Here is a 12,468-nt window from a genome sequence, read left to right as displayed (position 1 = left end):
GATGGAGGACATTGATTTGCTGTGGCGACCCCTCGAAGGGAAAAGCCAAAAGGAAAAGAAGAATTTGGAGTTGATGGAGAGATTTCTTATTGACACGAAGAGAAGAGAGTTACAATAATTTGTTCGGGTTTTGTTTTTTCTTGCGTGATAAAGCGCTGGTCAGACCTGTGGCAATGTTTTTTCTCTTCCACAAGGGGGCTGCATTTGCCTTTTGTCCATGTTAGCCCCATTTCAAGCACATATAACTCCAACCCCATATAATTTAGGAATTAACTTTTTTTTCTTATGAAAGAAGAGAGTCTAAGGCACTGGTGTCAAAATCAAGGCCTGTGGGCCAAATCCAGTCCGCCACATCATTTTTTTTTTCGGCCCGCGAAAGAAAATCAAACTTGTGAAATTCCATGATGCTTGCAAAAATCTTAACCAAAATTTCATATTTTTGGATGTCAACCACAATAACAGTCATTATTCTTGACTTTAGATTTGAAAACTAGTTATTCATTAGTTTGTGTTGCGCTCAATATGTAATATATGGAGGGGATAAAACATCCGAATTGCTTCCCCAAATTCATAACGACCCTCGAGAGGAAACCATAACTACAATGTGGTCCGCAACAAAAAATGACTGACACCCCTGGTCTAAGGTTTCTAACACTGCATTGAGTGTTTATGTAGTCCTAAAACTCAATATATATATATATATATATATATATATATATATATATATATATATATATATATATATATATATATATATATATATATATATATGGGTCCTGGAATTCAAGTGATAATGACAACAACCCTGGCACTGGAGTGGACACATTTTTGCACGTCAGGCAGTGAATGAGTTAATGGTGGCAAGTGACGTGGGGGGGGGCTATACAATAGTTTGGACTTTCTAAAAAAAAAACACACGCTCCTAGCTTATTGTTGGAACAGATTCAACGGCAACTTCAATTTAAGCATCCTGCAGTCATTCCATTTTTAATAATTTGTTTGGGCAAACAATGAATTTTGTAATGCATAAGCAAACATTGCAGAATTTAATAACTCAACAGATGTGCAAATGACTTGACGGATGGAAATATCCGCAACGCATATCACAATGTCAAAGCGGTTATGATAAGTGAATCAACAAGACTTTAAAGGATTGTTATTTTGCTGCCAGGTAATATCTAGTTATGCATGTCATCTTGCGCAATTTTGACTCAGTGACAGATGTGCAGTGGTCATTTTCTGGACATTGGATTGGCTTTGACAAAACACCGTTGGTAGGAAAAAACGAACTGTGGACGTGATCATACGATGTTTGAAATAATGGCACTGCGGCTAATAATGACAACCCAATATCAGGGAAAGCCTCCTAAAGCATTAGAACTTTGGCGTGGAATCAGAAGTGTCTTTTATCAATTGGCAGCCTGATTCGCACATACAGAATCAGAAAGCTTTTAATAGTCCCACAATTTGCAATCTACAGCAGCAAAATTGAAAGGGTGGGGAGGGGGGAGTTAAAAGATAAAGTATTCTATGCACAAAAGAAAATGACAAAAGTAGGAGATCAATTGAGCCACAGTGCTGTTATAAGAGAGACTGAGATCACCTTGTTATTCAAGTTACAGTATTTATTTTTGCTTCCCCTTTTTAAGTATCATAAAAAATGAAGACACTGAAATAACTTTTTTAAACCAGCCAAAAATGGAGTACAAACAAGGGTGTGTAGACTTTTCAAATACACTGTTGCCTAAAAAAATATATAGATAATAATCACACTTATGGCTTAAATTAAAGGACAACCGACGCCTCCGGACAAGTTGTGTCAATAATTTGTAAAATCACTTCAAATGACTTCTACTGAGCGCATTTTACAAAGATTCCACCGCATATAGCTATATTTTACGTTTTAAGACTCGCGCTGAATATTCAGGAAGTCTTGTTTTCGAGTTGATGACGATGTCTGATGTTACATCACATCTGGAACGCCCCTGACCGAGAAAGCGACACACAATGCATTTTGGGTACTTTGTTTGGTCTGAAAACTTCGTGTTGATGGCGAAATTAGAAGGAAAACACAAATAATGCAATGGTGAATCGTTGTGTGTTGCACCAAGACTACTATTTGATACTAGTTGACACAAATTCCCAGCAGACAAATCAGCCCATTTCCAACGGAGCTTGGGCGCCATCTTGTGCACTTTCTGGGTGCTACACTGGAGTCCAGACGCCTCAAAATGAGACGGAAGTACTTTTTAATCGATTGTAAACATTTATGTTTTCCTCTTCAGAACTATTGAAGCATATTCATAACTGGATGAGTAACAAGAAAGCATCTTCTCCGAATCTGAAGCCATTACTATCCACGAACATGGGGGCGGGACCTTCTGAAACTAGCCACTTCCGGTTTCAAATTGTAAAGTAAAAGTATTTTTTAGACACTTTAAGTCATTTTTATTGGTGTTTTGCATTTGACAAAAAATATCATACTGCGTGTTTTGAAAAATTGTGTCAGTTGTCCTTTAAAGGACGTTTGATAGCATCTAAAATACCCAAAACACGCAGGCTGATATTTTTTGTCAAATGCAAAACACCAATAAAAATGACTTAAAGTGTCCCAAAACGACTTCAAAATTACCTTGAAGATGCAAAGTTTCAGAAGGTCCCGCCCCCTTGTTCGTGACGTCACACCCGACCTCTTCGCCTTGCTCTAGAATCAAAACAATGGCTTCAGATTCAGAGAATATGCTTTCTTGTTACTCATCTAGTTCTGAATATGATTCAAATAGTTCTGAAGAAGAAAGCATACATGTTTGCAATCGATTAAAGAATTTATTCCGTGTCATTTTGAGGCATCAGGGGTGGGAAATGTCGCACACAAAAAAGGCAGAAAATGGCGACAAAGCCGTGTAAGGAATTAATCAGCCCGTTTCCACAGGCTGATTAATTCCTTACATGGAGCTTTGTCGCCCTCTTCTGCCTCTTTTTGGTCCTACATGACGTTTTCAGACCAAAGTACAGCGAAATGCAAGGACTGCTAAAATATGTCCTTTTTTCGGTCAGGGGCGTTCCTTCAGTGACGTAACATGAGGACTCGTCACCAACTCAAAAACAAGACTTCTGGAATATTCAGCGCAAGTCTTAAAACATAAAATATAGCTATATGTGGTGGAATCTTTGTAAAATACGCTCAGTAGAAGTCATTTGAAGCCATTTTACAAATTATGGACACAACTTGTCCGGAGACGTCGGTTGTCCTTTAATTGATACCGGCGACACCTGTACAGTTGTAGGAATTAGTTTTTCATGCAAAATGACTTATAAACAGGAAGACAATCTCAAAAAGTGTGCTAACTGTAAATGGAGTATTGGTGTTGAATAAGAAAACATCTGCACATTTTCTCCTCATATCAATCATTTTATCTCTCATCATCTTAACTTGTTCACAGACTTATTTTGTGCTGAGGCTGTCTCGGGGGAGGACAAGTCCCACAAGGACAATTTGTCCAGAAAACAGCTACTGGAAATCTGTTTGGACAAAGTCCCCAGAGCCGCTCTAGTTTCTTTTTTTGTCAAGTATTTTAATCCGACATATTGCTATCCAAAAGGCCATAAAGTAAATCCCCTCATCAATTTGCTTCACATGCTTTGCAACAATTGTCAGTACAGTATTTACTTTTGTTGATATTCTCAGCACCTAATTTGGAACTCGTGCTGACATTGACATAAAACGACGCGACACAGGCTGGCTCCATGTGTAATAACTGTATTATTGTAATTTCCAGGCTTCCCGCAAGCTGACTTGGAGAAATATGCCCAACAACCAAACATGCTTCATAGAGTACAAGGCCTTGATAGTAACGTTGTACTGCCCTCTAGCGGCAATCAACGGTGACGTGCAGGGTGGGAATTTATTATTTTTATTTTTTTTGGTACGACAGTAATCCCTCGTTCTTCGCGATTTATGGTCCTCCCGGGATAGACGAAAATCCGTGGAGCTATAATAATATCAATATTAATCATTCCATTTATAAGCACCGTTCAAAACTCTCAAGGTGACTTTACAGTCAATTTTTCTGTGGGTGAGGAGCGGCAGCCAGCATTCACTCAACCCAGAAGTAACTCAGAAAGTTAGCTAGCTAATCGCTGATGACGGCTGAAGAAACCTTTTCATCGATAGACCACTCCTGTATGACTTAGTTTACCCAGACCTAGCTAGCTAATAGCTAGCTATTTGATAGGGACATTCAGTGTATTAGCTAACTAACTATCTAGCTAGCTATACAACTATCTAGGTGGCTAGCTATCTGTTGGCTGTCTGTTAGCTATCTACTAGCTGGCTAGCTAGCTTTCTATCTATTTACTTCCGGGTTGAGTAAACGGTGGCACGTGTGGCTGCCGCTGATCACCCACAGAAAACTTATCCTGTGAATGTGAAGTGACGTTGAGAGCTTTGAAAGGCCCTTATAAATGAAATGTATTATTATTATTATTATTATTATTATTATTTGACAGATACATAGCTACCTAGATAGCTTTACAGCTAACAGATAGCTAGCTGGATAGCTATAAATCTATATAGCTAATAGAATGAAGGGATCACGGTTAAAAGTTATAATATATATAATATATATATAATAACTCATATATAATAATCCCTCTTTAAAAGTCACCGTGAACCACGAACTATTTGACAAGGACAGAGAAAGTTCAAACTCAACGCGTTCAATCAGATGTCACTGTCATTTTTTGTATTTTTCCTTCTTGTCTGATACCATGAATCTGCTCATCACATATTGCACATAAAATCATTTTTTTGCACTAATGAATACATTTTCTTTCAAGGAGTAAGAGGGTCATGGGAATAAATCCCAGAGGATTCTTTTGGTTTAACCTTTGGCCATAATTAATGCGTGACGGGGATCCTTGGGGAGAACTTTGAACTGAGTCAGGTTGTGCAGACCAGGCAGGGGTCAGCTGCTGCTAGCCTGGATGGCACAAATTACCCACTTGTTTTTTTTTGTAGTGAAGAAAGTGATTACCATATTTTCTGCACTATAAGGCGCACCTAAAAGAAAATATTTTTTCAAAAGATGACCTCATAATCTATGTACGGAAAATATTTCATTCATTGAAGGTGCACCTTATGCATGGAAAATGTTTTTAAATACAGTATGTCATTCATTGAAGGTGTGCCTATGATTCAAAAAAATACACAACTTTGAAATACAGTGATACATTGGCGTACAAACTTTCGTGTGTAAGACGAAAAGTGTGTATCCCAAAAATTAATTTCCCATAGGAAACCATTAAAATGAGAATAATCCATTCCCAGGTCCCCATAAAACATAATTTTCTACTTTCTAATTTTCTAAGCCTTAAAACTACACAAAATATACCTTATTTTATGTATAATAAATGCGCTATGGTATTATAATTAAACAAATAAACTGTACTGTATAATAAAGTCATTTTATTTACCTTATTGATGGTCGTTGATGGCTTGATGTAATGCAGTGGAGTTTCCTCAGCATTAAACACTTGATAAGGAACGTAACCTTCTTCTTTCACTATCTTGAGGAATGCTCCCTTGTAGGTGCTTTTTCTGTGATAATTGTATCTAGTTCCTCATCAATTGTGTTCTGTTTAGCTGAGTTGATAGCTTTGCGGGTTGTTTGTGGAGCTTGATTGATGGGATATTTTAACCTGCAGTCTACACTCTGCCTTTGAATCAAAGTTGAAACTCTCTCACTGTAGTCTGCCTGTCTCTTTAATGTTTAAACCACCCCCCCTCACTGCTGCGTTCTTGACCAATCACGTAGCTTTAACCAAAGACTGGGGGCGGGGAATAGAGGACAAAAACAGTCGGCTGCCATTTTGTTGTTAGAACGGGCTCGTTCGCGAACGACACAGCACTCATTGAGGCAGCTCTGTGTACGAAAAAAAGCTCGTATGCCAAGGTAAAGTTCGTATGCCAAGGTAAAATTTTCATAAATGTAACGTTCGTAAACTGAAAAGTTCGTAAGCCAAGGGGTTCGTAAACCGAGGTATCACTGTAGAGTGATTTGACATCAGTCCATTGAGACCAAAGTGAAATGGAGTGGACGCAGGACTAGTGCAGACAAGTATAAAAGGCTCACTAAGCTTCGATGAGTTTTCAATACTATTGAACACAACTGATGTAATGGTGACGTACCGCATTAAACTCTTTTGCCTTACAGATGTGACCTGTTTTTGTGGGTAGGATTTATCAGCATTAAGGCATCCAACTACACAGTGAGTATTATTATAAAAAGAAAATAAAATTCACTTAAAAAAATAATTTCCAAAGATTAAGAAACAGTCAGGCAGTAACCCTAAAGTTAAATTCATAAAACTAGCGAATGATCGGTAAAATGGTTGTCAACTTGCTTGCTTTTTTTAACAAGGAAAAATAAAAGATGACTGCGCTAAAAGTCCATCTGGTGATAAAGAATGCATAAAAAGTTGCAGTGTCTTGACTTGAGGATTTCGCATTTGTGCCAACCATGGGCTGCCTTGCTTAGCTCTGATCAGCCGTCTGCACCCTCCCATCTCCCATAAGTCGCTCTCTTTCTCCGGTACTGCTCTCCTCCTCCGCGCCCGCCAACCGGGCGCAGCACCCAATTCTGGCCAGCACGGGGCGATGCAGTCCGTTGTAAAGTGCCGTTCCCACCAGTAGAACCAAAAATCCCAGCACCTGTAAACCATGGAACTGCTCCCAACCTAGCGCCAGACTCACCGCCCAGATGACCAGCGTGCGTAAGCTGTCCAGCACCATGCGGGTTGTAGCGCTGATCTCTTTGGTGACGCTGATGCCGGCAAAGTTGAAGAAAGCGATGCTGACCGTGTTGCCCAGCAAGGCCAATAGGATGAGAGGGCGAAATCCGATTTGACAGAAGGCGTCCAGCGCGTCCTCCAGAACTTGTCGGGGGTTGTCGCCAAATTGGCCCACGTGGATGAAATACATGGGGATGAGCAGCAGGGACAGAACAAAGAAGCCAAACAGCCCTGGATGCAAAAAAAAAAAAAATGGAGAAACTGTATCAATTGTGTTTTTTTTTGTCTTACGAGACTCTTTCTCCTAATTTTCCAACTTTTCTTTTTGTACTTCTTTCGTTGATGTCTACAATATAGACAATGAGTCCTTCCCGGTCTGTTCACACCATGTTGCTCACTTGAGCTATCTGGCTACCGAGCTAGCTACCTAGTTGGCTACCGAGCTAGCTACCTAGCTAGCTACCTAGCTGGCTGCCTAGCTGGCTACCTGGCTGGCCATCTATTTGCTATCTATTAGCTATCTAACTAGCTAGCTAGCTATTAGTTATCTATTAGCTAGCTAGCTAAATTTCTATCTATTTGAGTTAATCTGGGTTGAGTGAATGCTGGCGCATGTGGCTGCCGCTGCTCACCCACAGAAAAACAGATCCTGTGACTGTAAATGGACCTTGAGAGTTTTAAAAGGCGCTTATAAATGAAATGTGTTATTATTATTATTATTATTATTATTATGTCAGACATACAGGATGTCCTAAAGGTAGCAAATGAGGTGGAAAATGAAGATGGCAAAATGAGGCATCATGAAGCAAAGAGGCTTTTCATCCAAGTGGTTCGCATTTTGGCCAATGCATCATGAGGCCTCATTTGTTCCATTGCGCCATCATGTGAAAAATAAAAGTCATGACAGAGAGAGTGATTAAAATGCTATGTTTGATGAGATCAACATGAACATGAAGTGCTTAAGAATGAATGACTGTCGTATTCTCTTTGTTTTGGCATATTTGCTATTTAGTTTTTCTTTTTGTTCTTTTGACTTCAAGATGGCGGCGCGAGAGTGGCTGCCTTCCCAGCAGCTCCTGTACAGTGGGTTTATTATTATTATTATTATTATTATTATTAGCTACCTCTTAGCTAGTGTTAGGGCAATTTGCTATATGAATACATTTTAAACATCTTTTCTATTTCCTTACACATCCTTTTATTTTCTCAGACTTCCTGTCAGTATGTCACATTCTGTCCGTCTTTACATCATTTTATTTTCTCAGGCTTCCTGTTATGATGTCACACCCTGTCACTCTTTACAAAAATCTCCCAAACAGCCCCTTACTCTCTTCTCTATTCTTCTGAGGGTAGGCAGTTACATTTTGTGCCGTCCCGAAGATTAAAGAATCTTTTTGTTTTTACTTTTGATTCCTGCTTCATTAATAATGAACCTAACAGTTAGCTAGCTAGCTTTCTATCTATTTGAGTTACTTGCGGGTTGAGTGAACGCTGGCGCGCATGGCTGCCGATGCTCACCCACAGAAAAACTTTTCCTGTGACTGTAAAGTGACCTTGAAAGTTTTGAAAAGCGCTTATAAATGGAATGTATTATTATTTTTATTTACATTATCTATTGGCACTGTTTATTGTAATTTGGACCATTTTAGGAGCGATCTGCTCAAAATGATCCCAGACAGGGGTTTTTCTTGTCTTTTTTTGTTGTGAACGGTGCGTCCAATGCAGAACAAATCCAATTGAAGATGCGAGTTGGGAGCTCCGGTGCGCCATTTTGTTTTGAATCTTCGAGTGGGTGATGACGTAGAAATCCCATTTCGCGAGTCATTGGGTGTAGCTACATTCGTTCCGAGGCTTTGGGCGTAGCCACAAGCAAAATCCACGTTTTTGTCAACAATAAAATGCCAGGTTACCGCGCCAGAGCTTTGTCTATTTTGTTTGTTTGTTTGTAATTGTGACGTATGTATTATTGGTCTCTGGAATATTAGCTTTGAATTTGCTGATAAGTCACAACATGATGACATGTCAGTGATGCATTGCCCTTTGAACGCTGCAGTATTGATTTCCATTAGTGGATTATCTTTGATTGGAGCTCATGAGTCAAACACATTCGCTGGGGGGGTCGTTTTGCTCTACCTTCAGTTCCAACGGCTCGCAGAGGATGGACGTCGTGTTTGTAGACATATTTTTCTTCCAGGACCATTTGCACAGCGACGATGACCTGAGCCATGATGATCAAAAGGTCGCCTGAAGAACACGGTAGAGGAGTTGTGGTTCAAATTAGGGGGGTCAATCTATCATGTTTGCTACCAATTTGAATATACAAGCCAAACACCACAAACGTGAATAGCAGCAGGCCAGTCATTACCGGTGATGACGTCACTGAGCTTGTGGGCGTCGTCATGGTGTCCGCTGACAAAGTCAGCCAAGCCTACGACCACCAGGCCAAGGATGGTGATAAGGATTCCGATCCACTGACTGAGCAGCAACCGGCGCCCGAGAAAAGCCACTGAAAGTAGACCCGTGAAGATGATGACGGCTCCTCGCAGCATTTGGAAGCTGGAGGCGCTGGTCATGTTGAGAGCTGCAAACCGAGGGCAAGCAATGAATGGGATATTCTTGGGAAGCCATCTTGAAATGACGTAAAAAAAATATGCAATGCCTTACCAACATACATGGTTGACGTGGCGAGCATGTCACACATGGCCGGCGGGAAGAAGAGAAGGGGGTTGAAACTCTGGCCCGGGTTCATGCTGGGCTCAGGCCTTCGTCGGTCATGGCAAAGTAGGATGTAGAAGACAGCAAGACAGCTGAACTCTCCCAGGAACATCCCCACTGCCTGCGCATCAAGCGTGCAGATGAACGGGGAAACTCAGTTCAAACAGAAGAGATGACAATGCTATCTTTCAGGAATATATTGCTCTGATCTCACATTGTAGTTTTGAAAGCAGAGAAAAATTGTTACCTGGACAAACGGGTGTGAGAATGCATGTTCAGGGCTACCATGGCAACCTGGTGCCCTGAACGTGTCTGCCCATCTGTCACAAAACAAAACGAAAAATCAATTATTCACATCACACCCAAAACAATAATAATAATAATACATTTCATTAATTTAATCATTTTTGAACATGTCTGGCAGTGAATGAGTTAATAAATTAGGTATTAATACCAGGTATCGGCACCAATTCAATACAGGACTTAGTTAACAAGCGGCCAAAACTAGCTGGAGATACTGAAGGCAAAGAAAAAAAATGACATTGTAACTCCTCCTTGGCAGTAGGTGGCGCTATAATACAGCAGTTTGACACACCGATAAATCATTATCCATGTCCAATTTTATATACAGGTATTAAAACTGGTGAAAAGGACGCTTTGTTCCTCTCCTCTTTCATCTTGAACTGCTTTATGGAACAAAGAGGATACAGAAAGTGCTTAAGAATAAATTACTTTGTGTTGTCATGTTATTTGTTATTTCAGGGTTTTTTGTTCTTTTGACTTTAAGATGGCGCCGCGAGAGTCGCTGCCTTTCCAAGCAGCTCATGTATTTCTTTTTTCTACTTCTTTCATTCCTTTCATCACTTTGCTGCTGTGAAATGTAAATGTCTTCATTGCGAGACTAATAAAGGTATATTCAATCCAATGCGCTGTATCAGTGAATACCTCGATTGCAGACTCATATTGCCCAAAAATTGTGTTGAACATACCATTAATTATTATTATTTTTTTGGGGTACTGAGATGCAGAAAACCACAGTGTTTTATAGTCAGACCATAAGAGGAAGCGCAACTGATGTGTCGTCAGTTTCAGACAAGGGAATGCGGTCTCCAAAAGTGATGACGAAGCACTTCAACCAAGCTGGTCTCACCACGGCATATATAACTTAGTCACACGATTCCTTACGTTTCATATGCTTCGGTCAAAGTCGACCAAATGAAGTGCAACGTATACCGTTTGCTGTATCTGCCTCATGTGACTGTAGTGAAAGGTTAGCTGAAAGTAGTCTGATTCGTCTGGTCGCCTGAAATATGACCTGCTAAGTCTGCGTTCTGTGATTTGAACTTCTCATTGCACTCACTTGTTCATGGATGCGGATCACCTGACCCACCGACAGCATTTGTGAGATGAGATGTGAGACAGGAAGAGGCATGCTTAAAAGTTGTGACGTCAACCTTAATGTTTTCAAATTACACCTTTGTCATAATAAATATACTACATTATGGAAAATATGTTTCCTTTCTACCTCAGTCAAATCTCATCATTTTGGTTTGATATTATGTTAAGATGTAAATGGAAGCTGCAGTACACTTTAGGGCATGTTTACTTTTCACATTGTACATAGGAAGACTGGTTCATTTTGACTTTCAGATGAAGAGAATACATTATAGGGTTGACTTTTAGTCCATGTTAAATTATGTGTCGGTGTGTAGGTTTTCTGTTTCCTCGGTTTAACACGGAGGTGTTCTCAGTCTTTGCAAAATTTAAAAGCCAAATGAGGGTCCCGAGCTCGATCTTGCACCTCCAAGGGACACATAGATGAGATTTTCACATTTGATTTAAAAAATAATAATTTTGCCGCAATAATTTACTATACAGGTACCAGTGACGAGATTGCAGGCTCAGGCATGCATCAAAACGTTGTGTTGTTTTGAACTGCAAGTTGTGTGTGACTTTGGATTGGATTTACCTTTATTAGTCTCGCAGTGGAGACATTTACATACAAAGCAGCAAAGTTGTGAAAGGAAGATGAAAGGAAATACATAAATCGAAAAACAAAATACAGTAGCTGCTGGAAAGGCAGCCACTCTCGCTCATGTGATCTTATTTCGTGCAAGTAATCTTATTTTACATGGCAAAATTTAAGTCAACCATGGGCACACATCAAGTTATGTTCTTCGATCATTATCATCTCGATAGCATTACCTGGAAGCAGACACGATGAGTGAAAAGAACTAATGAAAGAAGCTCAACTAGACTTACGTTGTTAGTTGCCAGATGCAGTTTAATTGTTTTATTACTGCATACTTTGTGGGGAACGGAACCAATTATAAGAGCTAGCTTAGCATCACAGCACAGCGCGCAGGAAAAACAACCCGAACGTGTACTACTACTTACTTGGCCGACAGCGTATTAATGGAGCCAGTTATCAGCATCAGTCCCGCAAGGAACAGTTGGTATTTGGTCCACGCCATGCCGACAATTTTGCACAGGGAAAACGAAGCAGGGACAAGAGAGAGCCAAGAGACGTCTGCTCTCTCCGTGGAATCCCAGCAGACTGTGAACGCCACATGGGCAACTCGCAGTCAGCTGACTACAAACGAAACAAAATGCTGCCTTTGAATCAGTCGGAATTTATGAAATTCTATAAGTCATGAAACGCACCTCCTACATCAGATTGGACCAGAGAGAAAAAAAAACATACATGTTAAATCTCACAATTTGCTCGGGAGACTCCTGATTTTGACCATAATACTCATAATACTCAGTTTATAAAGCAACTATCGACACAATACAAACAGTTCATTTGTAAGGTGAAACAAAAGAAAATGCAAAAAAAAAAAAATACATTGTATACTAATTGAATGTCTAAATAAACAATGGAAGCATTTTTGTGTTTTATTTACTTCTAGTTCACATTTTTGTAACGCTCGCTATTTAAACACGCAGAGCAGAGTCGCG

General features: G+C 39.9%; 1 protein-coding gene across 1 annotated transcript; it reads right to left on the bottom strand.

The window, feature by feature from the left end:
- Positions 1 to 1,604: 1,604 nt before the first annotated feature.
- slc35f6 (solute carrier family 35 member F6) lies at positions 1,605 to 12,069 on the bottom strand. Its single transcript, XM_089022386.1, has 6 exons — positions 11,905 to 12,069; positions 9,755 to 9,827; positions 9,457 to 9,628; positions 9,158 to 9,373; positions 8,926 to 9,036; positions 1,605 to 7,023 (listed from the first exon to the last, which is right to left on the bottom strand). Exons 1-6 carry the CDS (start codon positions 11,979 to 11,981, stop codon positions 6,536 to 6,538), a joined length of 1,137 nt encoding a protein of 378 aa, XP_088878512.1. The 5' UTR covers positions 11,982 to 12,069; the 3' UTR covers positions 1,605 to 6,535.
- Between the last annotated feature and the right edge of the window lie 399 nt (positions 12,070 to 12,468).

This window comes from Hippocampus bargibanti, linkage group LG19 (genome assembly GCF_051943395.1).
Source record: "Hippocampus bargibanti isolate YZ-2025 linkage group LG19, ASM5194339v1, whole genome shotgun sequence".
NCBI classification, from domain to species: Eukaryota; Metazoa; Chordata; class Actinopteri; order Syngnathiformes; family Syngnathidae; genus Hippocampus; species Hippocampus bargibanti.
Note: the sequence above shows the minus strand (reverse complement) of the source record. Positions and strands in the feature narration are given on the sequence as shown.

Bases quoted from the DNA above. Each gene is read 5' to 3' on its own strand.
- slc35f6 (XM_089022386.1), bottom strand. From the start codon at position 11,981: ATGGCGTGGACCAAATACCAACTGTTCCTTGCGGGACTGATGCTGATA. The intron at 9,037-9,157 runs GTAATGACTGGC...CGTGTTCTTCAG, and splicing joins GCTCAGTGACGTCATCACCG to GCGACCTTTTGATCATCATG. The intron at 7,024-8,925 runs GTAGAGCAAAAC...TTTTGCATCCAG, and splicing joins GCGAGCCGTTGGAACTGAAG to GGCTGTTTGGCTTCTTTGTT.